The 26844-nt window shown below is 45.1% G+C and overlaps 1 protein-coding gene across 2 annotated transcripts in view; it reads right to left on the reverse strand.

The window, feature by feature from the left end:
* MRE11 (MRE11 homolog, double strand break repair nuclease) overlaps positions 1–26844 on the reverse strand; it is a 605744-nt gene that overhangs the window by 173523 nt on the left and 405377 nt on the right. For both annotated transcript variants that reach the window (XM_063951452.1, XM_063951453.1), the window contains exon 19: positions 14169–14259. In XM_063951452.1, coding sequence (XP_063807522.1) covers positions 14169–14259 — 91 coding nt within the window. The remainder of the gene's footprint in view (positions 1–14168; positions 14260–26844) is intronic.

The raw sequence follows: 26844 nt of genomic DNA on the forward strand, positions 1-26844 counted from the left end.
TTCTTTCATTTTTACACATGGCTATCAGCCCCCCATCCGCAGCCCTTGGATGGGGGGGGGGGGAAGACAGCCTCGGGCTTCACCCCTGGCCCTTGGGTGGCTGGGGGGGGACCCCTTGATTGAAGGGGTCCGCACTCCTCCAGGGTACCCCGGCCAGGGGTGACTAGTTGGGTATATAATGCCACGGCCGCAGGGAGCGGTATAAAAGTGTCCCCCGGCTGTGGCATTATCTGTCCAGCTAGTGGAGCCCGGTGCTGGTACAAAAAATACGGGGGACCCCTACTCTTTTTGTCCCCCGTATTTTTTGCACCAGGACCAGGCGCAGAGCCCGGTGCTGGTTGTTAAAATACGGGGGATCCCCTGTAATTTTTTTTCCTGTATTTTGGCAACCAGGACCGGCTCAAAGAGCCCGAGGCTGGTTATGCTTAGGAGGGGGGACCCCACGCAAAATTTTTTTGTGTTTTTTACCGTTTTTTAAAAATCGAATCAAAATCCGTCAAATCGGGCGTTTTTCGACAGCGGGACTGTCGAATTCGTTGTTTATTGAATATGTCGAATTCCGGCACCCACCTGCCGGAATTCGACGGTCGAATTGTGTCGAATTTAAAAACGGGCGAAAAAGTGCCGCAATTCGCCCGGAATTGCATATACCTCTATGTGTGGAACACACCATGTTTCCATGTAAGGGGAACAAATACATTTATATTGTTTCTGTACAGGGTAAATAGTGGCTGCTTCTGCATGTAGCCCACAAATGTTAGACAGCTTTATTTTTACACTGCAATTTAGATTTTCAGTATGAACACACCCCACCCAAATCTAACTCTCTCTGCACATGTTACATCTGCCCCACCTGCAGTGCAGCATGGTTTTGCTCAGTTGCTTGCTCTTTTGCTTTACTTACAAACATGAACTAGGCCCAGAGAGCAAACCCCACACTGATAATGCCCTGGTAACAGAAGAACCCATGGCACATTCACCCACTATTTTATTTATAAATTAGGTTTTGTCGTCACTATTGTTTACAAAAGTGTACTGCTATTTTTGGTATTAACAAGTGTAATAAAATTAAACAAATTTCAATAAACAGATGATATGACCTGGCAAAACAATGAATACCTGATATATTCTTCAAGACATGTATCTACCTATTTTTAGCCTTCTTTCTGTTGTTATTGATCAGTTTGTTTCATTGTGATCACTGCTGTTTGTCCTGTATACAGTCAGGTCCATAAATATTTGGACATCGACTCAATTCTCATATTTTGGGCTCTATACACCACCACAATGGATTTGAAATGAAACAAACAAGATGTGCTTTAACTGCAGACTTTCCGCTTTAATTTGAGGGTATTTACATCCAAATCAGTTGAACGGTGTAGGAATTACAACGGTTTCTATATGTGCCTCCCACTTTTTAAGGGACCAAAAGTAATGGGACAATCGATTCAAAAGCTATTTCATGGACAGGAGACGACTATTCCCTCGTTATTTCATCATCAATTAAGCAGGTAAAAGGTCTGGAGTAGATTCCAGGTGTGACATTTGCATTTGGAATCTGTTGCTGTCAACTCTCAATATGAGATCCAAAGAGCTGCCACTATCAGTGAAGCAAGCCATCACTAGGCTGAAAAATCAAAACAAACCCCTCAGAGATATAGAAAAAACATTAGGTGTGGCCAAATCAACTGTTTGGAACATTCTTAAAAAGAAAGAACGCACCGGAGAGATCAGCAACACCAAAAGACCCGGAAGACCACGGAAAACAACTGTGGTGGATGACAAGAATTATTTCCCTGGTGAAAAACCCCTTCACAACAGTTGCCCAGATCAAGAACACTCTCCAGGAGGTAGGTGTATACAGTGTGTGTCAAGGTCAACAATCAAGAGAAGACTTCACAACAGTGACTATAGAGTGTTCACCACAAGATGTAAACCATTGGTGAGTCACAAAAACAGGAAGTCCAGATTAGAGTTTGCCAAACAACATCTAAAAAAGCCTTTACAGTTCTGGAACAACATCCTATGGACAGATGAGACAAAGATCAACTTGTACCAGAGTGATGGGAAGAGAAGAGTATGGAGAAGGAAAGGAACTGCTCATGATCCAAAACATACCACCTCATCAGTGAAGCATGGTGGTGGTAGTGTCATGGCGTGGGCATGTATGGCTGCCAATGGAACTGGTTCCCTTGTATTTATTGATAACATGACTACTGACAAAAGCAGCAGGATGAATTCTGAAGTGTTTTGGGCAATATTATCTGCTCATATTCAGTCAAATGCTTCAGAACTCATTGGACGGCATTTCACAGTGCAGATGGACAATGACCCGAAGCATACTGTGAAAGCAACCAAAGAGTTTTTTTAAGGCAAATAAGTGGAATGTTATGCAATGACCAAGTCAATCACCTGACCTGAATCCGATTGAGCATGCATTTCACTTGATTATGACAAAACTGAAGGGAAAATGTCCCAAGAACAAGCAGGAACTGAAGACATTTGCAGTAGATATCGTCTCTGAGGAAGCCGCTGATGTGATAAGAGGCAGAAAAACGCGTAAGACGTCCTGCATTTGTCCGGTATCGGTACTTTTTTCACGGCATACTTCCCATCTACAAGCCTGATTGGACACTCCGGATATGGCACCAGTAATGTGTTAAAGACACCAGGAGCCGGGAGAAGTTTCCATATGCTCCATTGGGAGCTGGGTGTATGAAACAGGTGATATAAAAGCCGTTTGAGCCACAGTGCTATTGAATTAATACATTATAAGAACTTTACCAACTAACTTACTAACATCAACTTAACATCTAACTGGACCAAGCAATTTCATAATATCAGTGCACTGAAAATGTGACCAAATAGTTGATTAAAACTGCATGAGGACTAATGAACCAACTATGTTATGAGATGCTGCTTAAATCCATTAGTTCTTAATATGTTCCCTTATGCATGATTTTAATTAATGGCCGGTACCTGTGAACCAAGTTTTTTAATTGAGTGATTATTAAATTATACACGGGTCTTTGGAAGCGCTGTTGTTTGTGTTTGTCCTGATTTGCAGTAGAGGCCTGGCAGAGCATCTCCAGGGATGAAACCCAGCGTCTGGTGATGTCTATGCGTTCCAGACTTCAGGCTGTAATTGACTGCAAAGGATTTGCAACAAAGTATTAAAAAGTGAAACTTTGAATTAGGATTGTTTAGTTTGTCCCATTACTTTTGATCCCTTAAAAAGTGGAGGCACATATAGAAACCGTTGTAATTCCTACACCGGTCACCTGATTTGGATGTAAATACCCTCAAATTAAAGCGGAAAGTCTGCAGTTAAAGAACATCTTGTTTGTTTCAGTTCAAATCCATTGTCGTGGTATATAGAGCCCAAAATATGAGAATGGAGTCGATGTCCCAATATTTATGGACATGACTGTATATATTTATAACTACTTTTGTATGAAGTGTGAGGATGGGGACAGCTGGGAACATTGCCGTAATTATTCCTGATTATATATTATTTAAAAAAGTAATTTAATCTACGTTTTTTTTGTGTGTTTTTTTTTTTTTTTTTAAACACAGTCATACAAGCAAACGTATCAGATCCACTTCTATATAACCGTGTATGGATTTATCCACATAAGAAGGGTACGGAAACTAAAAGTGAGAGGCGGACAATCATTTTAAAGACGTCGGATCAAGGCAGATGTTTCTGGCAAACTGTTAATAGCATTAAAAAAAAGAAATAGATCAATATATAAAACAAAACAGCGATTTCAAAGGGACACTGCCTTAAAGGTTGATGCAATCTTTGGAAACATTGATGGTCTACTTCAAAGCTTCAAGTCATAATTCAGAGAGCTAAAAGACTAATTAAGCCGGGAAGGCTCGCTGTGAGGTGAGGAGATATCGTAGCCACTGAGTCATTCTGCAGCTGCAGGCTCTTATCGGTTTCATTTGGCATAATATATAGTGCGATAATAGGGAAAGCAGTTCATTAGAGTAGCAACCTCGCAAGTGACAGGTGAGATAACAGTGTGGCTTCAGCTCGCAGAAGGAACAAATAATATTGCATGCATGACGCCAAGATCTGTATTAGCAGTGTAAATGAGAGTGCGAGGAACAGTGAGACAAGACCTGTATTAGCAGTGTAAATGAGAGTGCGAGGAACAGTGAGACACGAGAACTAAGCTGCATCATGCAGAGATGGCTCTCTAAAGGGGAAATACACGGTTTATAAGAAGTACGGGGAAACTGTAGGAGACCCCAGAGCGGCAATGTGTCTAGGGTGACTACGCAGAACGAATGTTCCTCCAAATGTCATAGTTACTCTCACATAATATATTTACTAACACCAGCCAGGCTTCCCAGTTCACGCTTTATGAGAGGATTTTATTTTTCTATTGTTATGTTTATTCTTTAATCTTATATATACCGATTATCATTCGCACCAGGCCGGAAGAGTCTTTTAGGGGGGTACGGTATGTGCTGGATGAGGGATGGAAACATACAGTAGTGACTGGTAATTAAGGAGCAGTGATGGTGTAACTAGGTGGTGTGCCAGCACAGGATGCAGTTCATTTACTGGCTGTCGGGATCACGCCAGTCAGGGGACCGACACCGTGCTGCCGCCATCTAGGGCTAAGGCTATGGGACTGTTGCTACCTTATGGCATATGCATTTGATATGCAGGGTAGCCTTCATGCTGCATATGAGCCGGATAATGTATGAAACTCAGAGCTAGGGTGGAATGGCAGAGCTGGGGAAGTGGGGAGAGACACACACATGCCAGAGCCCGGTGAGGATGGGGGGGGGGTCAGGACATCAGAGCTGGGTGTGGGGGGTGGAACGAAGAGCCAGGGAGAGAATGTCAGAGGGTAGAACGTCAGAGCTATGGGGGAGACAGTCAGAGTCAGGTGGTGTCAAAGCCAGGGGTGAAATGCAGAGTGAGGGGGGGAATATCTCACTGAGGGGGGAATGTCAGAGCCGGAGGGGGAAACATTAGAGCCAGGAGTAATAGAGAAATACTGTCGATTATTTTTAAAAACAGACGGAAGAGCTAACCAGATAGATATGATACACAGAAACCAAAGTACTGGAAGATAAGTCAGACAACTGAACTTCCTAGTGAAGAGCCAGGCACTTGGCTACAGCATATTTGCCTACGCTCCCGCATTCTGCAGGAGACTCCCTGAAATAGCAGCAATCTCCCTGTCTCCCTGAATAGTCCAGCAATCTTCCTGGTTGCACATTACTCCCACATTAAGTAGCTGTTACATTCTTGGGGGAAAAAAATAAAATCAGGGATATATACATTCAGATGGGCTCATCAGTGCCATTTCCCTGCATTGGTTATAAGGCACAATGATCCCTATGGCTACATGCATTAAATAAAGTTTCTCGTGGCCACTTACAGTATATGGAACCTCTTGTAAAACACAAGACACAAACAAATCCTGAAAAATACCAGTGTCTTTTTTTCAACAAGTAGATCTTACTAACTTTGGGGCTCATTTACATTTGTATGTAAGTCATTTTCATGACACGCCTCTCAGATGTAGCAGTACACGTCCGCGCTGATAGCTGGTACTTTCACAGTCTCTCTGACAGGCTTTTTTAAAAGTAGGCAAGTATGGGCCACAGTACCTTGTATCTATAACATTACAAGAAAAGGAGTAATAGAAAGTTCATTTGCTTCTAGAGCAGAAAACTTTGACACGACGACACTCAGACTGAGGGATAGACCACAGAATAATTCAGACCCGATCGCTAGTCTGCGTTTTCGTACAGCCTGCGATCAGGTCTGAACTGCGCATGCGTATGCACCGCAATGCGCAGGTGCGTCGGTCTGCAGCAACGGGAAGCGACGGGATAGTGCGAGAAAAGCAATCGCATGGGCGATCGCAAGGTGACTGACAGGAAGAGGCCGTTTGTGGGTGGCAACTGACCCCTTTTAAGGAGAAACGCAGGAGGGACCAGGCGTTTGAAGGGAGGGTTTCTGACGTCAGCTCCGGCCCCGATCATCGCACTGGAAGAGTAAGTCCTGGTCTGTGCAGAGACTACACAAACTTCTGTTTGTGCAGCTCTCCGGCAGATGCGATCGCATCCCTGCACAGCGATTTCCCCTTCCCCCTGTAGGCGGCGACTACCTGATCGCAGGGATGCACCCTAGCGATCAGGTCTGAATTAGGCCCATAGGTAGCACAGGACACCACAGACAGGAACTGGTCTGTACAGTAGCCGCGCTAGATGACTACAAGTATCAGGACGGGAAGGCTAAGAGGCTATTGAGCCAGGTACATGTTGCTAGATAACTATGGAAGGAAGACAAAGAGGATATTGAGCAAGGCACGAAATGCAGATGCACAGAAAGCTTGGCCTAAGGTCAGACTACAACGATCTGGTGCTATAACTGTCTATGGATTGGCCTTATATAGGGGCCGGAGGGAACTGTTATCTGTCCTCATTATCTTGTCATAAGCAATAGAACAGACAGGATGGAAAAGGAAGCAAACCACAAGAGCGGTTCAGGTAGCCCAGAGGCAAATCAATAGAAAGCAGGCAGTGTAAAGTTCTCTGGTTCATACCGTAATACTGTAGGGGGATATAAAATGATATTTGCTGACAGAATCTATAATTTCTATATATTTACAAGTTCAGACAAAGTAAAGATATAAAAAAAACAAAAAAACAAAATACAATTCAAGTAACAGTGATTTTCCAAGCACCAATGTGTGGTCTACAAATCGTGCACATTGCAAGTAAGATTTCATGATGCGCACTCCCACAATTTGCATATTCCAATAGCAAGCGACCATTCTCCAGGATCTCATGGAAGCTGCGTTATTTCAACAATGCACGGCCTGGGTCAAGTGCGTGAAAAATCCGGGAGGTGAACACAACTCCTCCGCCCCATGATTTTGCCACGATAATTGCTTACAATTTTGCAATTGAATTGCATTAAGGTGGTCATTCCGAGTTGATCGCTAGCTGCATTCGTTCGCTGTGCAGCGATGAGGCAAAAAAAACCCGGCAATTCTGCCCATGCGGCGCAAAGCGCACGCGCGTCGTACTAATGCAACGAACGATGTAGTTTCACACAAGGTCTAGCGAAGCTTTTCAGTCGCACTGCTGGCCGCAGAGTGATTGACAGGAAGAGGGCGTTTCTGAGTGTCAACTGACCGTTTTCAGGGAGGGTTCGCAAAAATGCAGGCGAGCCGGGAAAAACGCAGGCGTGGCTGGGCGAACGCAGGGCGTGTTTGTGACGTCAAAACAGGAACTGAATGGTCTGAAGTGATCGCAAGCGCTGAGTAGGTTTTGAGCTACTCTGAAACTGCACAAAAAAACTTTGCCGCCGCTCTGCGATCCTTTCGTTCACACTTCTGCTAAGGTAAAATACACTCCTAGTGGGAGGCGGCATAGCATTTGCACGGCTGCTAAAAACTGCTAGCGAGCGAACAACTCGGAATGACCACCAAAAGCCAAAATTTGTACCCACGATTTCAATTCATGCCACCCACTTGGCCGCAAATCGTTCCTAAGTGAATTGTCCACATAGACTAATGATCCCAAAGTCAAATGATCATTAAAAACTGCATAGTACTTGCTTAGTTTTACCATGCATTACGTTTTTGAAAAGAAATATCGCTCACACATTGGGTCACCCATATTTAATACAGGATAACGACTAAATATAAGGGGGAGATGTATCCAGTCTTGGAAAGCGATAAAGTGGAGAAGCTGCTTCTGGCATTTCACATACTGTGCTAGATAAAGCTCATTGGCTGCTTTGGGCGACGTCTCCATCTTCTCTTTCTCCAAGGCTTCATGCATATCCCCATGTGACTGTTTAACAAAGCAATGATCAGAGAAATACTGCAGCTTGACAATAAGACATCCTATATAATAAAAGGCTAACGCTGCTCCTCACCTCTATGGGGGGAATTCAAGTGTTCTGCGTACCGGCGGCCACTAGATGGCGACCGATGGGAGTAATTCAATTGTTGCTGCCAGCGCTGACATTGCGGTTATGTTGTTCCGTCATTTTGACGGGCTGGTAACTAGTCATATATAAAAGGACAGATGATTGAGCAAGTGCGTGAGGACAAGACCTTCCTTGTAAGACCGATGAAGATGATGAATGAGGAGGGAAGAGGAGGGAGGAAAGGATGTAAGTCATGGCATCGTGGCTGATCAGATAAATACACTGCCAAAACGAAACAGCAGAATTACTTTTAATCATGTACAAGAAAACATTCTCAGATCAGTCGCCAATTAGTCCTTTATTTAGCTTGCTAGTAAGTACTGTAATGCGGTTTGTCAGATCTATTCCCATTAGTCCAGCAGATGTGTACAATCAACAAGCATTACAGAGCAAACCGTTCACATTCCACATTTAGCAACAAGAGAGGGGAACAAAGATTTATTTTTTTGTTGCTCTGAACTCAGTACCTTCTGATTATGTCTGTATGTACAGATATGTGCTCATACAGCTTTGCTAAAGTCGCGCCATGTGCAGTGAGACTCTGCTAGCATTGGGTGTCTTTTCTTCCGAAAGTGCGTCTTGGTCGTAACATGATGCTACTTAGGACGCACCAGGAGACTGTGCTGATTAATTGGCGCGGCGACACTTGTATATCTGCGCGCGACTGAGGCTCCGAATCTGCATACGAAGTGCTACGGTGCAGAGGTTTCGTTGTGCTTCATATACAGACTCATTCGCTATGGATGGCTATGATGAAGAAGTACGTTTTGAGAGCTCATTTGAAGTTTTGTAGAGAGGTGGGGAGTCTGAGAGGGAGAGAATTCCAGAGGTAGGGAGCAACACATGCAAAATCTTGAAGTGGGAGAAAGTAATTAACTGGCAGGAGAGGCAGCATGCATTGTGGAGTGAAGAGGGTGGGCGGGAGTATGAAGGGAGATAGGCTTAGAGGTGTAAATGGCAAAGGATTGGGTGAGGTTTATGAAATTGTGGGAGGTGAGGTTATGCAGGAGGGTGGGAAGATGATCCGCCCAGTCTTAAGACATGTTAAGTTTAAGAAATCGCTGGGACATCCAGGAAGAGGTAGAAGAGAGTTTACCATGTATCTATGAGTTAAAATTAAGTCTTGCCTTTAAGGTTTCTAGATTCTGCAGATATTAGTTATTGACAATTTATATAAAATATGTCATAATGGACTTATCATACAATTTAACGTTCAACATTTTGGAGCAATGTGTCTAGTTGTAATTACCATATATTTTGTATGTATGATGTCCATGTCCTCATTGCTTTGTGCAGCAGCTCTCCTCATAGTGACTGTGGGCTGAGGTACTGATTATGTCTGTATGTATGATGTCCCTGTCCTCATTGCTTTGTGCAGCAGCTCTCCTCATAGTGACTGTGGGCTGAGGCACTGATTATGTCTGTATGTATGATGTCCTTGTCCTCATTGCTTTGTGCAGCAGCTCTCTTCATAGTGACTGTGGGCTGAGGCACTGATTATGTCTGTATGTATGATGTCCCTGTCCTCATTGTTTTGTGCAGCAGCTCTCCTCATAGTGACTGTGGGCTGAGGCACTGATTATGTCTGTATGTATGATGTCCTTGTCCTCATTGCTTTGTGCAGCAGCTCTCTTCATAGTGACTGTGGGCTGAGGCACTGATTATGTCTGTATGTATGATGTCCCTGTCCTCATTGCTTTGTGCAGCAGCTCTCCTCATAGTGACTGTGGGCTGAGGCACTGATTATGTCTGTATGTATGATGTCCCTGTCCTCATTGCTTTGTGCAGCAGCTCTCCTCATAGTGACTGTGGGCTGAGGCACTGATTATGTCTGTGTGTATGATGTTCCTGTCATCTTAGTTTTGTGCAGTTCCTTTCATAGTGATTGTAAGATAAGTGATCCATAAAGAAAACTATGTCAGCCATACCCAGAGGTGTAGCGTGTAGCCATAGCACCCGGAGCAAGCTCATGCCACGGCGCCCCCCCCCCTTCATATATACATAAACACATTCCCATCACTTTCATCAGCCACAGCCCCCTTCACCATCCTCAGCCCACACATTACGCCAGGTAGCCCCATATACATGTTACGCCAGGTAGCCCCATATACACCGCCACACAGTAATTGGGGCAGTGCCCTGTCGCTGCCTCCCTATCAACCCATATGTTGTATTCACCCTGGTGTCTGCCGCCACAGCTTCAAACTCTGCATCACTGGTGGAGTTGGGGGAATCTGCTGTGGAGGTCAGTGAAGGAGCTGGGAGCAGGACTCAGTAGCGCCGCCCGGCATTGTCTGCACAACGTTAGTTGCTGGCGTAACCTGCTTCCCTAGCTAGTGACTGTCCGGTCCGCATGGCTATTAGAGCCGCAGCAGGTCCTGTTGCCCACCAGCTTGTATGAAACGGATTATTAACTGCGGTCTGATAAAAAAAAAAAAAAAAAAAAAAGATGCCAGGAATGCGGGCCTGGGACAGTGCAAGATGGGGGACACACTTCAGCGTGTGTGTGTGTGTGTGTGTGGGGGGGATTTATGGACATGGTTACATACTGTACACACTGGGGCCTGGAACAGTACATGTGGGCACACAAACACTGTAGCTTCAGGAAAGGGGGGTGGGGGAGGGGGGGGGGCGACACACCGGGGCCTGTGACAGTACATGAGGACACACACACTGTAGCTTCGGGGGGGGGGGGATTTAACACTGGGGCATGGGACAGTACAAGAGGGCACACACACTGTAGCTTTGGGGGGGGGGGGACAGTACAAGAAGGAACACACATGCTGTAGCTTCGGGGCGGGGGGGGGGGGTGGGGGACAGTACAAGAGGGAACACACATGCTATAGCTTCGGGGGGGGGGACACGGGCTTATTCAACAGTATAAGAGGGTACACATAAACACACATTGTAGCTTGGGGGGAGGTGTACATGCTGACACATACTGGAGCATGGGGGAGGGAGGAGACAACTATAGTGAGAAGCTGTATTCATAATGAGATTGAGCTACGTGTAGGAGCTCAGTAAAGGAGACACACCTTTGACATAGTTGTGGCCGCTGGCTGCTAAATACTGGTCGGCGCGTCTATCAGCTCCCGCTCCGCCCACACCACGCTCCCTCATCTCTGCACGGTGCACGCTGCTCTCCATGGTGCTGCCGCTGCACTGTCTCTAACCACCTTCCTCACCCCCACCCCTCACGCACCGGAGATAAAGAGCTAATTGGTGAGAGGCAGGCAGGCCGGCCCTGATTCACGGGACCCGCCGCTCTGCTGCTCACCCTTCCTGCAGCTCCGGGACTCGGCAGTGCCCTCTGGCGGTTTCAGCGCCTGAAGCTTGTGCTCCACTGGAACCGCCCTCCCTACGCCCCTGGCCATACCCCTCATCACGTGTGCAGCAGTGACTATGAGGAGGAGGTATTCTATTATCATGCCTGTATATTGTATATGATACATACTGTACCTATGGACAGCAGATACTACAGGTTGAGTATCCCTTATCCAAAATGCTTGGGACCAGAGGTATTTTGGATATCGGATTTTTCCGTATTTTGGAATAATTGCATACCATAATGAGTGATCATGGCGATGGGACCTAAATCTAAGCACAGAATGCATTTATGTTTCATATACACCTTATACACACAGCCTGAAGGTCATTTTAGCCAATATTTTTTATAACTTTGTGCATTAAACAAAGTGTGTGTACATTCACACAATTCATTTATGTTTCATATACACCTTATATACACAGCTTGAAGGTCATTTAATACAATATGTATAATAACTTTGTGTATTAAACAAAGTTTGTGTACACTGAGCCATCAAAAAACAAAGGTTTCACTATCTCACTCTCACTCCAAAAAGTCCGTATTTCGGAATATTCCGTATTTCGGAATATTTGGATATGGGATACTCAACCTGTATTAACCAATTTTTTCCCAACTGGTTATTGGAACTTTATGGACAATGTATTTCTGGATAAAGAATCCCAAACCTATATTTACAGCACTTCCAGGGAACCTACAGGGAATATTAGTAGAATATAGGTTTGCTTTGTTCCTGGAATCTAAGGATGACTGAAAAATCTGATGTACCAGATATCACTTCTCAATTAGCCCAGTGGTCTTTCCATCACTCGCTACTGCTCTATACTAGGACGGCACGCTGTTCCGATAATGGTCACAGCTAGGGAGGGCCATCTGCCTGATGTTGGCTGGGGAACTGGTGCATGTAGAACGTCAGACCTCTGTTATAGGCTGTACATAAACTGTGTGGTGTGACGTCTACAACTGTCTGTATATAAGCAGCCCACCAGATCCCTGCAATTGTTCTTTGTCATTACTGAATGATTCCGTAGAGTTTCTCACCTCATCGTCGTCCCTGTCCACAAAGAAATTATTTTCCAGTACTGTTCATAGATCAAGACTTGATTATACTCTAGAGGGCGTTACTATTTTACTCCTAATCCCAGGCATATATTGACATGCTTCCCTCAAAAAAATTCTCATTTCTGTACTGTTCTATATTCAGGACTCTGATTGGTGATTCTGGTGAGGTACGGTTTGGTTGAACACCGGCTGATAGCTCACAGTCTAACGCCAACAGCAGATCCACTCTTCAACTACACTTCCAATCTATTTATTTTTCTTTTCTATTCATGAACTCTCATCAACGATTGTGGAATGGGCCGGACTAGTACCTGGAGGGTGACCCCCAGACAATATCCGGTGTAGCGGGTATACGAGAACTTCCAATCCAGTCTAACGTTGACCGCAGATTCATACATTTATCTGAATTCCTACTTTTTCTTTTATACGCCTATATTGGTCAGCTGAGAATCTTGAACATGAAATTACTATACACAGTAGTACCGTTCATAGATTAAGATTTGATTATATTCTAGAGGGCGCCACTGTTTTACTCTCAATCCCAGGGATATAGGGGGTAATTCCAAGTTGATCGCAGCAGGAATTTTGGTAGCAGTTGGGCAAGACCATGTGCACTGCAGGGGAGGCAGATATAACATGTGCAGAGAGAGTTAGATTTGGGTGGGGTGTGTTCAATCTGCAATCTAATTTGCAGTGTAAAAATAAAGCAGCCAGTATTTACCCTGCACAGAAACAAAATAACCCACCCAAATCTAACTCTCTCTGCACATGTTATATCTGCCTCCCCTGCAGTGCACATGGTTTTGCCCAACTGCTAACAAAATTCCTGCTGCGATCAACTTGGAATTACCCCCATACTGACATCCTGCTGCACAATGGGCTACTGTGCCTGAATTATATCATAATAGAATTTCCTCTGCCTCCTTGTTTCTTTTGATTGTCTGCTTATCATGCATACTTTTGTGACTTAAGTACGTAATTTGCATAGTATAGTGGACAAGAGTGAGTACATTTCAAAACTTTGGGAAATCATTTTTTTTTATATGATTCCAATTAAAAGTTAAGTTTTACATTTTACAATTTTTCTCTTAAACGAGTGCACCAACAAAGGGTTCTTTCTTTCTTGGTTCGAGCTCAGAGGTTCCCAAACTGTGTGCCGTGGCTCCCTAGGGTACCTCGGGATACTTGCAGGGGTGCCCTGGGTGGGTGTAGTACGGTATGTCGGCGCTCAGGCTCCCGGCGACCAGCATACCGGCGCCGGGAGCCCGACCGCCGGCATACCGACAGCGTGGCGAGCGCTAAGGAGCCCCTTGCGGGCTCGCTACGCGCGCCACACTATTTTATTCTCCCTCCAGGGGGGTCGTGGACCCCCACGAGGGAGTATAGCTGTCGGTATGCCGGGTGTCGGGATTCCGGCGCCGGTATAATGTGCGCCGGGATCCCGACATTCGGCATACTGAAGACCACCCCCCTGGGTTGGTGGTCCAGGACCAATTCAAATCATTCATGGTCAATATAATAGGCAAAACCAGTGCTGGTGGCTGCCAGTCATAAAATATGTGGCCAAACAGAAGCAAATCTTGTCCCTCACCACACAACTGACCATTAGGATGACATATAAACACGATCTACTTACTGTAATATTTCTTTCTAAATTTCTCAATAAGAAATTTTTGGCCTAGGGGTGCCGTGAAAAAAACTCTGATACTCTAGGGCGCCGTGATTCAAAAAAGTTAGGAAACCACTGTTCTAGCTTATTGACTACTCTTTGTCATTACGGAATGATTCCTTAGCGTTTCTCACCTCATCGTCGTCATCTTCCATAAAGAAAGCCCCCCTGGACGACTGGCTCTGAGAACTCTTCTTGCTGTAACTGGACGACGTACTGGAAGCTCTGTATACAGAATAACAAGGACAGCCGGTGTTACATATTATTACAGCATTTCATCATTATTTGACTTTGTAGTGAATATTCAGCAGCTGTGTGACACATATATAATATTATACAGTATATATTGTGTAAATCATTGTGAGTTGTGTCCCCGCGCTCAGCACTCTGGTACCTTTTTCGAGTCTCATAAATAAAAGATTCAGATAATAATTATATATATTACAGAGAAAACAAAATACAACAATATCTGAAATGAGTAATACAGTGAACGCAGACTGCTCCAGTATTTATCTGGGCTGTATGCAGCATAAGCTCTGCTGAAACACAAAGAGCACAGTTGTTCCGTTATTTAGGGGGGTATTTATCAAAGAATGGAGAGAGAGATAAAGAACTAGCCAATCAGCTCCAACGCAGCCTGTAAAATGAGAGACTGATTAGTACTTTATCTCTTTCCCTGCTTTCATAAATTATGTGAAAATCTACACTGACATTTTCATGACCAATTAGGCTGTTTTTGATTAAAGTGGCCAAATTATATGTGTGAGCCCAAATTAGCCATAGCTTAACTGGGGTCACTCCGATGTCAGTACGAGGTCACTCTGATGTAAATATAGAACAGGGGGTGACGGTGGTCAGACCACTTATTTATTTATTATTTATTACCAGCTATTTGTATAGCGCACACATATTCCGCAGCGCTTTACAGAGAATATTTGGCCATTCACATCAGTCCCTGCCCCAGTGGAGCTTACAATCTAGATTCCCTACCACATGTACACGCGCACACATTCACACCAGGGTTAATTTTGTTGGGAGCCAATTAACCTACCAGTATATTTTTGGAGTGTGGGAGGAAACCGGAGTACCCGGAGGAAACCCACGCAAGTACGGGGAGAATATACAAACTCCACACAGTTAGGGCCATGGTGGGAATCGAACCCATGACCTCAGTACTGTGAGGCAGTAATGCTAACCATTACACCATCCGTACTGCTCCATGTCTGCTTGTGATCAAGATTAAACGCTAATGATGACCTGACCATTTGGACAGAGCGACACACTGCCAGACCTATTAAGAAGACAACAAATTATAATTGACAGTAAATTTGTTGAAAAAATTATCCACTATTACACTGGAAATTAAATAAATACATAAATAATGAATATATAGTTCTTACTTGATAGACATAAGTACTGAGAATGTTTGTGTGTATCTGTAAGCATTTTTTTCTAATTAGTGCAAAGTAGGGCGTCTTTTTTTATGGTCCTGAGCTTCTTCTCTAACGTGCAGCTGTAAGGCACAAAAACTACAGGACGAGCCCTGATCCTGTATCTGCCACCTAAGAGCTGGTACAACCATCAAGTAGTTTTGCAGAGTGGACACGACCGTATGTTCCCCTACACCAGTAAAAGTAGCCCCATCTCCACCCCATTCTCCTCTGCACACTGAAATCTTGTTTTTGGGCTGCAAAACGAAGCCTGCTGATGCACCAATTCTGTTATTTACAAGGGACGCTCCTCATTCCGCCCAGCTCCACCCATGAGTAAATTCCTGCTCTTCCCCAAACGCTGCTGTCTCGCACCGTGGGGTAAATGTATGAAGCAGAGATAAGAGTGGAGAAGTGAGCCAGTGGAGAAGTAGACCATGGCAACCAATCAGCATGTAGCAGTTCTCCACTGGCTCACTTCTCCATTCTTATCACTGTTTCATACATTTACCCCAGTAATATATATCATATATAATACAGGTTGAGTATCCCATATCCAAATATTCCGAAATATGGAATATTCCGAAATACAGACTTTTTTGAGTGAGAGTGAGATAGTGAAACCTTTGTTTTTTGATGGCTCGATGTACACAAACTTTGTTTAATACACAAAGTTATTAATAATACTGTATTAAATGACCTTCAGGCTGTGTGTATAAGGTGTATATGAAACATAAATGAATTGTGTGAATGTACACACATTTTGTTTAATGCACAAAGTTATAAAAAATATTGGCTAAAATGACCTTCAGGCTGTGTGTATAAGGTGTATATGTGACATAAATGCATTCTGTGCTTAGATATCTCATTATGGTATGCGATTATTCCAAAATACGGAAAAATACGATATCCAAAATACCTCTGGTCCCAAGCATTTTGGATAAGGGATACTCAACCTGTAGTAATATAATCTTTCCCTCACTCACATTTACATCCTTTGAGGTACACTCTATTAGGATATTCACCCCTTTCTCTCTGCGTGTTGCAGCTATCTATCGCCCACCTGGGCAACCCAAAAAGTTTCTGGAAGAATTTTCTGCATGGCTCCCTCACTTTCTTTCCTCTGACATCTCCACCATCATTATGGGTGATTTCAATCTCTCTATTGACAGTCCACAATCTCCCCATGCCTCTAAACTACTCTCTCTAACCTCCTCTCTTGGCCTCTCCCAATGGACTGACTCCCCTACTCATCAGGAGGGCCACTGCCTTGATCTTATATTCACCAGACTATGCTCTGTTTCTGAACTCACTAACACTCCTTTCCCTCTCTCAGATCACAACCTTATCACATGCATGCTCTCCTCCATTACTTCAAACTCAATGTCCATAAAGTCTACAAGGACACCTCTTACCCGCAGAAATATTAACGCTATTAATTTTCAACGACTATCTACCTCTCTGCAACCACTGCTTTCACCAATTTCTACATTCACCTCTCCAGAGACCGCTGTGTCACACCTTAACCAAACTCTAGTAACAGCACTTGATGAAGTGGCTCCAGCTACCCATCACACTCCACGTAGACTTAGATGTCAACCGTGGCACTCTAAATACACTAGACACTTACAAAAACTCTCACGAAAAGTTGAACGCCAGTGGCGTAAATCTCGTAGTTCAAGTGACTTTCTCACATATAAGACCACCTACCACTCTTATCGTACTGCTCTGGACACTGCCAAACAAACATATTTTCAATCTCTCATCTCTGCTCAAGCCTCTAACCCTAAGCGACTTTTTAATACATTTAAATCACTTCTTGTCCCTCCCTCACCTAACCCACCAGCCACTGTCAGTGCGCAAGATCTTGCTTCCTATTTCAAGGACAAGATTGACAAGATCCGAAATGAAATGGTATGCTCTTCCACAGCAAGTGACCTGCTCAATTCCCTGCCTGAACCCTCTAACACCTTCTCTTCCTTTGATCCTACAAATGAAGATGAAGTATCTGCACTCTTTTCATCTGCCTACTCTACTACCTCTCCCCTTGTCTCTATACCCTCACAAATTAGTAAAGCTCTGTCTACTGTGCTCATCCCAACCTTAACAAAAATCTGTAATCTCTCCCTGTCTACTGGTATCTTTCCTTCTCTATACAAGCATGCAGTGATTACTCCCATTCTGAAAAAACACAACTCTGACCCGAACTCTCTCTCTAACTACCGTCCCATCTCTCAGCTCCCATGACCCTCTAAGCTACTTGAGAGACTTGCCTACACTCGCCTCACACACTTTCTTAACTCACACAGCCTACTGGACCCACTTCAGTCAGGATTTCGTGCCCAACACTCCACAGAGACAGCACTGACTAAGGTAGTGAATGATTTGGTCACTGCTAAATCTAAAGGACATTTCTCTCTACTTATTCTCCTTGATCTCTCTGCTGCTTTTGACACTGTTGACCACTCTCTTCTCATACAAACACTACAATCCCTAGGTATTCAGGACACAGCCCTTTCTTGGTTCTCATCCTACCTATCTAATCGCTCCTTCAGTGTTCGTTTCTCTGATTCCACCTCTCCTTCGCTACCTCTCTCAGTTGGAGTACCGCAAGGCTCAGTCCTAGGTCCTCTGCTTTTCTCTATCTATACCACATCTCTTGGCAAACTAATCAACTCTTTCGGATTTCAGTACCATCTGTATGCGGATGATACTCAAATCTACCTATCCTCCCCTGATTTGTCACCATCTGTATTGGGCCGTGTCACTGCATGCCTTTCTGCCATTTCATCTTGGATGACATCTCGCCACCTCAAACTTAATATTTCCAAAACAGAATTAATTATATTTCCACCGGCCAATAGTAGTTTCCAACCTGATATCTCTATCACTGTTGAGAACTCTGCAATCACCCCTACCCCACAAGCTCGCTGCCTAGGTGTCATTCTTGACTCTGAACTGTCCTTTGTTACCCACATTCAATCTGTCTCAAGATCATGTTACATACATCTAAGAAACATATCCAAAATACGCCCTTATCTTACACAAGACACAGCAAAAACTCTAATCCATGCTCTCATTATCTCCCGCATTGATTATTGTAATAGTCTCCAGACCGGTCTTCCCAAACATAGGCTCTCACCACTACAATCCATTCTGAATGCAGCTGCAAGACTAATCTTCCTTGCCAGACGTTCATCGTCTGCAGATCCGCTCTGTCAGTCCCTCCATTGGTTACCGGTATTCTACCGTATTAAATATAAAATACTTTTACTCACATACAAGGCTATTAACCAAACTGCACCAACATACATCTCTTCACTCATCTCAAAATATCTCCCTACCCGACCTCTCCGCTCTGCACAAGATCTACGTCTCTCATCCACACGCATTACTTGTTCACACTCAAAATTACAGGACTTTATCCGGGCTTCACCCACTCTGTGGAATGCCCTCCCACGCACAGTAAGACTCGCCTCTAGTCTCCAAACCTTTAAATGTTCCCTGAAAACTCACCTCTTCAGACAAGCCTATCAAATTCCAGACCCACCGACATAACCTTCAGTGCTTCCCTATCTAATTACATCCTCTGTAGAATATTCATAACATCACATATCTTGTCTTTCTTTAGTCTCACACCCTCCTGACACTTGGATAACTTTGTGGGGTATCATCATACAACCCATTAAGAACCTAGCAATCTGGTGGACCAGTATGCAATAGGTAGCATCTATCCTTGTGTATCTATGCCTATTTCCCTATAGATTGTAAGCTTGCGAGCAGGGCCTTCCTACCTCTGTCTGTCTGTTTTTACCCAGTTTTGTTCTATTACTGTTGTTCTAATTGTAAAGCGCAACGGAATATGCTGCGCTATATAAGAAACTGTTAATAAATAAATAAATAAAATAATAATAATAATATAATAATAGTAGTAATAATAACAGTAAGAATACAATAATAATAGTAATATAATATATATAATACAGGTTGAGTCTCCCTTATCCAAAATGCTTGGGACCAGAGGTACTTTGGATATGGGATTTTTCCGTATTTTGGAATAATTGCATACCATAATGAGATATCATGGTGATGGGACCTAAATCTAAGCACAGAATGCATTTATGTTACATATACACCTTATACACACAGCCTGAAGGTCATTTTAGCCAATATTTTTTATAACTTTGTGCATTAAACAAAGTGTGTCTACATTCACACAATTCATTTATGTTTTATATACACCTTATACACACAGCCTGAAGGTCATTTAATACAATATTTTTAATAACTTTGTGTATTAAACAAAGTTTGTGTACATTGAGACATCAAAAAACAAAGGTTTCACTATTTCACTCTCACTCAAAAAAGTCCGTATTTCGGAATATATGGATATGGGATACTCAACCTGTATATAATAGTAATATAATCTTTGGCAGAAATATAGGAAAGGCGATGTGCCCAGCACTACCAAAGAGGATTCCGCAACGCACTTTGGACATTCGGCTCTTGAGAAATGAGACCCAGCCTCGGATTTTAAAGTGCATAATACGCATCTTCCTCAGACGGAACATAAAGCTCGTTACCAGCTCTGCAGTTGTTTATTGCAGTATCTACCAGTATAATTTAAGCCTGACGCTCAGGTGGAGAAAAGTAATGGGGTAATATTTCCTACGGATAATTATCTTGGCTGTTTTGTAGCATGCTTTAATTCCCTTGGAAAGTACAGATCAAATGTATCTAATCCATGATGAATAATAATGCTGCCGGAACATAGCTCGATGTATGGTGCTCTCCCCGTGCACACGGAACGCGATGAAGTAGGGCTTTGTTTCTACTTGTGCAATCCCCGTATGAAGAAAGAACTGAATATTCACAGGCTCGGAGTGGGGACGGCAGGCACACACCAGGACGCCTACACGCCGCTCCGGTGGATTAATCAATGTTCCCAATTAACTGCCTTGCAAAGCTGCATGTAGAAGTTTTAGAAAACAAAGCATCTGATAAATTTTTAATACGAATATAAGTCATTACAGACAATCATTGCTAGGCAGTAAGACCCAATTACAAGCAGACGTTATTTTACAGAGGATTAGCAATATTCTTATAGCCACGGCTTGTTCCGAAGAATCTAGGCTTTGTTCTACGCTACGGGACAGATGCATCAAACCTCCTAATGAGGGCAAGATGAGACGTTGCCCATAGCAACAAATCAGCTACTAGCTATAATCGATTAAGGACATTCTGGAACTTAATAGCTAAAATCTGATTGGATGGTCGCAATGGTCAAATCCCCCTCCCCTCCCCTCCCCACAGGCTGGTAGAATTCTCTGTAGATGTAACTGTGCAAAGCCGACACTTGTACTGAGGTAATGAGGTGCTTTATTTCCAAAGATATATTACAGCTTCTCTAACCATATTACAGTACAAGTAAAACTCAGGCTCAGGACGGCCCTTCCCCCCTCTCCAGTCACAGCCTGTATATAAGTGGTGTGTATGGACAGATTCTGGGCATGTGCAGAGCCAATGTGCTTAATCTACACTATGCTATCTGGTGTAGCCCCAACTCACCTGCAGCTCCACTGTCTCCAAAAGGTATGAATGAAGACACAGGGGTAGGTTTATTTAGCAGGTAAAGTGCCCGGTACTGGTCAAAAGCAGACCTCCAAGCATCCCACAAGCAGCACTTAAAGGGGTCTATTCATGAAGCAGTGTAAAGAGTGGAGATGTGAGCCTGTGGGGAAGTTGCCCATGGCAACCAATCAGCTGCTCCGTACAAACTTATAGTATGCAAATTATAAATGTGACTTCAATGCTGATTGGTTGCTATGGGCAACTTCTCCACTGGCTCACTTCTCCACACTTTTCACTGCTTCATGAATAGACCCCCTATATGTTCATTGCTGCTCCAGTGCTGCTCGCGGCTCTGTCACTTTAACCTGAAGGAACAGACCATGGGCGGGATGTATTAAGATACATTGCCGCCCCTCGCCGCATATCGCAGCAATGTTGATCGCATATGTACTAACATATGCGATCAATATCGCAATGCGGTGACGGAGGCCCCCCGGAATACCTGTGAGGTGGTCTGCGGGGGGTCTCCGTCACCTCCCAGGGGTCTCCACACTGCCTGGACGCTGAGAAGCAGCAGCAGGCTGCCCCCGGCGCCTCCCCCTCCCCCCTGCAGCAGGAAGGACCTCCGGCTGCGTTGTTAGGGGGAGGAGGAGATTACCTTCCGGTACCAGGGCTGCCTGGAGGATGGTATGCCGGGGGAGAGGGGGGGAGGCGTCTGCGGCGGGTTGCTGCGGTCGGTGATAAGGAGCCCATAGGCTTCTATAGGGTATCGCCATCCAGGGATGGCGATATATTATTTATTTATTAACAGTTTCTTATATAGCGCAGCAAATTCCGTTGCGCTTTACAATTTGAAATAACAATAACAAACAGTCATAGAGGTAGGAAGGCCCTGCTCGCAGCCTTACAATCTATAGGGAAATAGGCATGTGTACACAAGGAAAGGTGCTATCTATTGCATAGAATGAGAAGACATGTGAGGATATGTGTGGACTGTACAGAGTGGATGCAATTTAATAGGAAGGTTTATGAAAGTTATGTGGGCGGTTCTGGAATTTGATACGCTTGCCTAAAGAGGTGAGTTTTCAGGGAACGCTTGAAGGTTTGGAGACTAGAGGAGAGTCTTATTGTGCGTGGTAGGGCATTCCACAGAGTGGGTGCAGCCCGATGAAAGTCCTGCAGTTGTGAGTGGGAGCGAGTAATGAGTGTGGATGAGAGACGCAGGTCTTGTGAAGAACGAAGAGGTCGGTTAGGGAGATATTTTGAGATAAGCTAAGTGATGTACGTTGGTGTAGTTTGATTAATGGCCTTGTGTGTGAGCAAAAGTATTTCTCTTACGTCCTAGAGGATGCTGGGGACTCCGTAAGGACCATGGGGTATAGACGGGCTCCGCAGGAGATAGGGCACCTAAAAAGAACTTTTACTATGGGTGTGCACTGGCTCCTCCCTCTATGCCCCTCCTCCAGACCCCAGTTAGATCTTGTGCCCAGAGGAGAATGGGCGCACTGCAGAGAGCTCTCCAGAGTTTTCTGTTGAAAAAGAATTTTGTTAGGTTTTTTATTTTCAGGGAGTCCTGTTGGCAACAGGCTCCCTGCATCGTGGGACTGAGGGGAGAGAAGCAGGGCTGGCTTAACGGTTGGGCTCTGTTTCTAAGGCTACTGGACACCATAAGCTCCAGAGGGAGTCGGAACACAGGTCTCACCTGGGGTTCGTCCCGGAGCCGCGCCGCCCGCCTCCTCACAGATGCCGAAGATAGAAGCCGGGTGAGTATGAGAAGGCAGAAGACATCATAGGCGGCAGAAGACATCAGATCTTCATGAGGTAAGGCGCGCAGCGGTAAGCTGCGCGCCATTGCTCCCATTCACACACACAGAGCAGCACTGAAGGGTGCAGGGCGCAGGGGGGGCGCCCTGGGCAGCAATAAACCTCACATTTGGGCACTGACAAGGTAGATTAGGCTGCTGGGCAGTAATTCTACGATCCCCCGCCATTTTCTATAAAAAAAATCACAGGGATCAAAGCCCGCCGTCGGGTGGGCGGAGCTTGATCCCCAGCACTAACCAGCGCCATTTTCTCCACAGAAGCTGCATGAGGAAAACGCTGGCTCCCTGGTCTCTCCCCTGCTGAACATTCAGGCTGGAAAAAAGAGGAGGGGGGCATTTTGAGCGCAGTGAGTGGGAATCTGATCATTTTATACATAAAAGCGCTATCTCGTCATATTTTTCCAGTGTTATTAAGCGCTGGGTGTGTGCTGGCATTCTCTCTCTCTGTCTCTCCTAAGGACCTGGTTGGGGTTTTGTCCCCTTATAGGTTAATTCCTGTGTGTGTGGGGTGTCGGTACGTGGTGTCGACATGTCTGAAGCGGAAGGCTTTTCCAAGGAGGAGGTGGAGCAAATGAGTGGTGTGTCCCCGTCGGTTGTGCCGACTCAGGAATGGATGGACATGTGGCATATGTTGAATGCAAGTGTGGCATCCTTACATAAGAGGCTTGATAAGGCTGAATTAGGGGGGACATCAGGGGGTCAATCCTCGGATTGGACCGACTCATAGGGCCCGTCGGGGTCTCAAAAGCGTCCCTTAACACAAGACACTACTACCGACACGGACTGATTCCAGTGTCGACTATGACGAAGTGAAATTGCACCCTAGGGTGACAAAAAGCATTCAGTGTATGATTGTGGCAATAAGGGATGTGTTGCATATTGCGGATGAACCCTCGGTCCCCGACACAAGGGTGCACATGTTTAAGGGAAAGAAACAGATTATAAATTTTCCCACATCTCATGAACTAAATGATTTCTTTGAAAAAGCTTGGGAGACTCCGGAAAAGAGACCGCAGATACCCAAAAGAATTTTTATGGCATACCCTTTCCCTAAGCAGGACAGGGAGATTTGGGAATCACCCCCCACTGTGGACAAAGCCCTGACGCGCTTGTCCAAGAAAGTGGCGCTACCGTCTCCTGACACAGCTGCCCTTAGGGACCCTGCAGATCGCAGGCAAGAGACTACTTTAAAGTGTATTTATTCTCATACTGGAGCAGTCCTTAGACCGACAATTGCATCGGCATGGGTGTGTAGCGCGATTTCAGCTTGGACAGATGAGCTGACAGCTGATTTTGACAAGATGGATAAGGATACTATATTCTTAACTCTAGCCCATATTAAAGACGCAGTCTTATTTATGAGGGATGCTCAAAGGGACATTGGTTTGCTGGCTTCTAGGGCCAATGCCATGTCTATCTCTGCGAGAAGATCTTTATGGACTCGCCAATGGACGGGTGATGCAGATTCCAAAAAACATATGGAAGTACTACCCTATAAGGGTGATGTATTGTTTGGGGATGGGCTGACGGACCTGGTTTCCACAGCTACAGCAGATAAATCAAACTTTTTACCATTTATTCCCCAACAGCAAAAGAAAGTACCACCCTATCAGATGCAGTCCTTTCGGTCGCACAAGCCCAGAAGAGGTCGGGGATCCTCCTTCCTCGCCAGAGGTAAGGGCAGAGGCAAAAGAGCACCTGCTTCGGCAGGAGGGAAGAGGTTACTACTCAACCGTATTTGTGGTCCCGAAACTGGACGGTTCGGTCAGACTTATTTTGAATCTGAAATCCCTAAACCTGTACATAAAAAGATTCAAATTCAAAATGGAATCACTCAGAGCGATAATAGCCAATATGGAGGAGGGGGAGTTTATGGTGTCTCTGGACATAAAGGATGCGTACCTTCATGTCCCCATATATTCCCCCCATCAGGAATACCTGAGATTCGCTGTACAGGATTGTCATTACCAATTTCAGACGTTGCCGTTTGGGCTTTCCACGGCCAAGAGGATTTTCACCAAGATAATGGCGGAAATGATGGTGGTCTTGCGCAAGCATGGAGTCACAATTATCCCATACTTGGACGATCTCCTAATAAAAGCGAGATCCAGAGAGAAATTGCTGAGCAGTGTGGCGCTCTCTCTGAGAGTGCTCCAGCAACACGGTTGGATTCTAAATCTACCGAAGTCACAGTTGATTCCGACAACTCGACTAACGTTCCTAGGTATGATACTGGATACGGAACAAATGAAGGTCTTTCTCCCACTGGAGAAAGCCCAGTACATCCAGAACATGGTCAGAGACCTGCTAAAAACTAAAAATGGTGGCGGCCTACGAGGCCATTCCCTTCGGAAGGTTCCATGCAAGGACTTTTCAATGGGACCTTCTGGACAAGTGGTCCGGGTCCCATCTGCACTTACATCGGAAAATAACTCTGTCCCCAGGGGCCAGGGTGTCTCTCCTGCGGTGGTTGCAAAGTACTCACCTGCTGGAGGGTCGCAGGTTCGGTATTCAGGATTGGATCTTGGTTACCACGGACGCGAGCCTCCGAGGATGGGGAGCAGTCACACAAGGAAGAAATTTTCAGGGACTGTGGTCAGACCAGGAGTCCTGTCTACACATCAATGTGTTGGAACTCAGGGCCATTTACAACGGCCTTCGACAAACGGAGAGTCTTCTTCAAAACCTACCGGTTCTGATTCAATCAGACAATGTCACAGCAGTGGCTCATGTGAACCGCCAAGGCGGGACAAGAAGCAGAGTCGCGATGGCGGAAGCCACCAGGATTCTTCGCTGGGCGGAAAATCACGTAAGCGCTCTGTCGGCTGTCTTCATTCCGGGAGTGGACAACTGGGAAGCAGACTTCCTCAGCAGACACGATCTCCATCCAGGAGAGTGGGGACTTCATCAAGAAGTCTTTGCAGACGTAACGCGTCTTTGGGGAACTCCTCAAATAGACATGATGGCGTCACGCCTCAACAAGAAGCTTCGGAGGTATTGTGCCAGGTCTCGGGACCCTCAGGCAGTAGCAGTAGACGCTCTGGTAACACCGTGGGTGTTCAAATCGGTCTACGTGTTTCCTCCTCTTCCTCTCATCACAAAAGTGTTGAGGATCATAAGACGAAGAAGAGTACAGACGATACTCGTTGTCCCAGACTGGCCTCGAAGGGCCTGGTACTCGGATCTACAAGAGATGCTCACAGGAGATCCCTGGCCTCTTCCTCTGAGGGAAGACCTGTTGCAACAGGGGCCCTGTGTATTTCAAGACTTACCGCGGTTACGTTTGACGGCATGGCGGTTGAACGCCGAATCCTAGCGAAAAAGGGGATTCCGGAAGAGGTCATCCCTACTTTAATAAAGGCTAGGAAGGTGACGGTAAAGCACTATCACCGTATCTGGCGAAAGTATCTGTCTTGGTGTGAGACCAAGAATGCATCTACGGAAGATTTTCATCTGGGTCGTTTTCTCCACTTCCTACAGACAGGAGTGGATATGGGCCTGAAATTAGGCTCTGTTAAGGTACAGATTTCGGCCCTCTCGATTTTCTTTCAGAAGTAATTGGCTTCTCTTCCAGAAGTCAAGACGTTTGTAAAGGGAGTGCTGCACATCCAGCCCCCTTTTGTGCCTCCAGTGGCACCATGGGACCTGAACGTGGTGTTGCAGTTCCTAAAATCACACTGGTTTGAACCGCTTAACAAGGTTGAGTTGAAATTTCTTACCTGGAAGGTGGTCATGTTGTTGGCCTTAGCATCAGCAAGGCGAGTGTCAGAATTGGCGGCTTTGTCACACAAGAGCCCCTACTTGATTTTTCATGTGGATCGAGCTGAATTGAGGACACGTCCGCAATTTTTGCCTAAAGTGGTTTCTTCATTCCATATGAATCAACCTATTGTGGTGCCTGTGGCTACAAGTGACCTGGAGGATTCCAGATCCCTGGAATCAGGGCCTTAAAGATTTATGTAGCCAGGACGGCTAGAATTAGGAAA

Source organism: Pseudophryne corroboree, chromosome 2 (assembly GCF_028390025.1).
Source record: "Pseudophryne corroboree isolate aPseCor3 chromosome 2, aPseCor3.hap2, whole genome shotgun sequence".
Taxonomy (NCBI): domain Eukaryota; kingdom Metazoa; phylum Chordata; class Amphibia; order Anura; family Myobatrachidae; genus Pseudophryne; species Pseudophryne corroboree.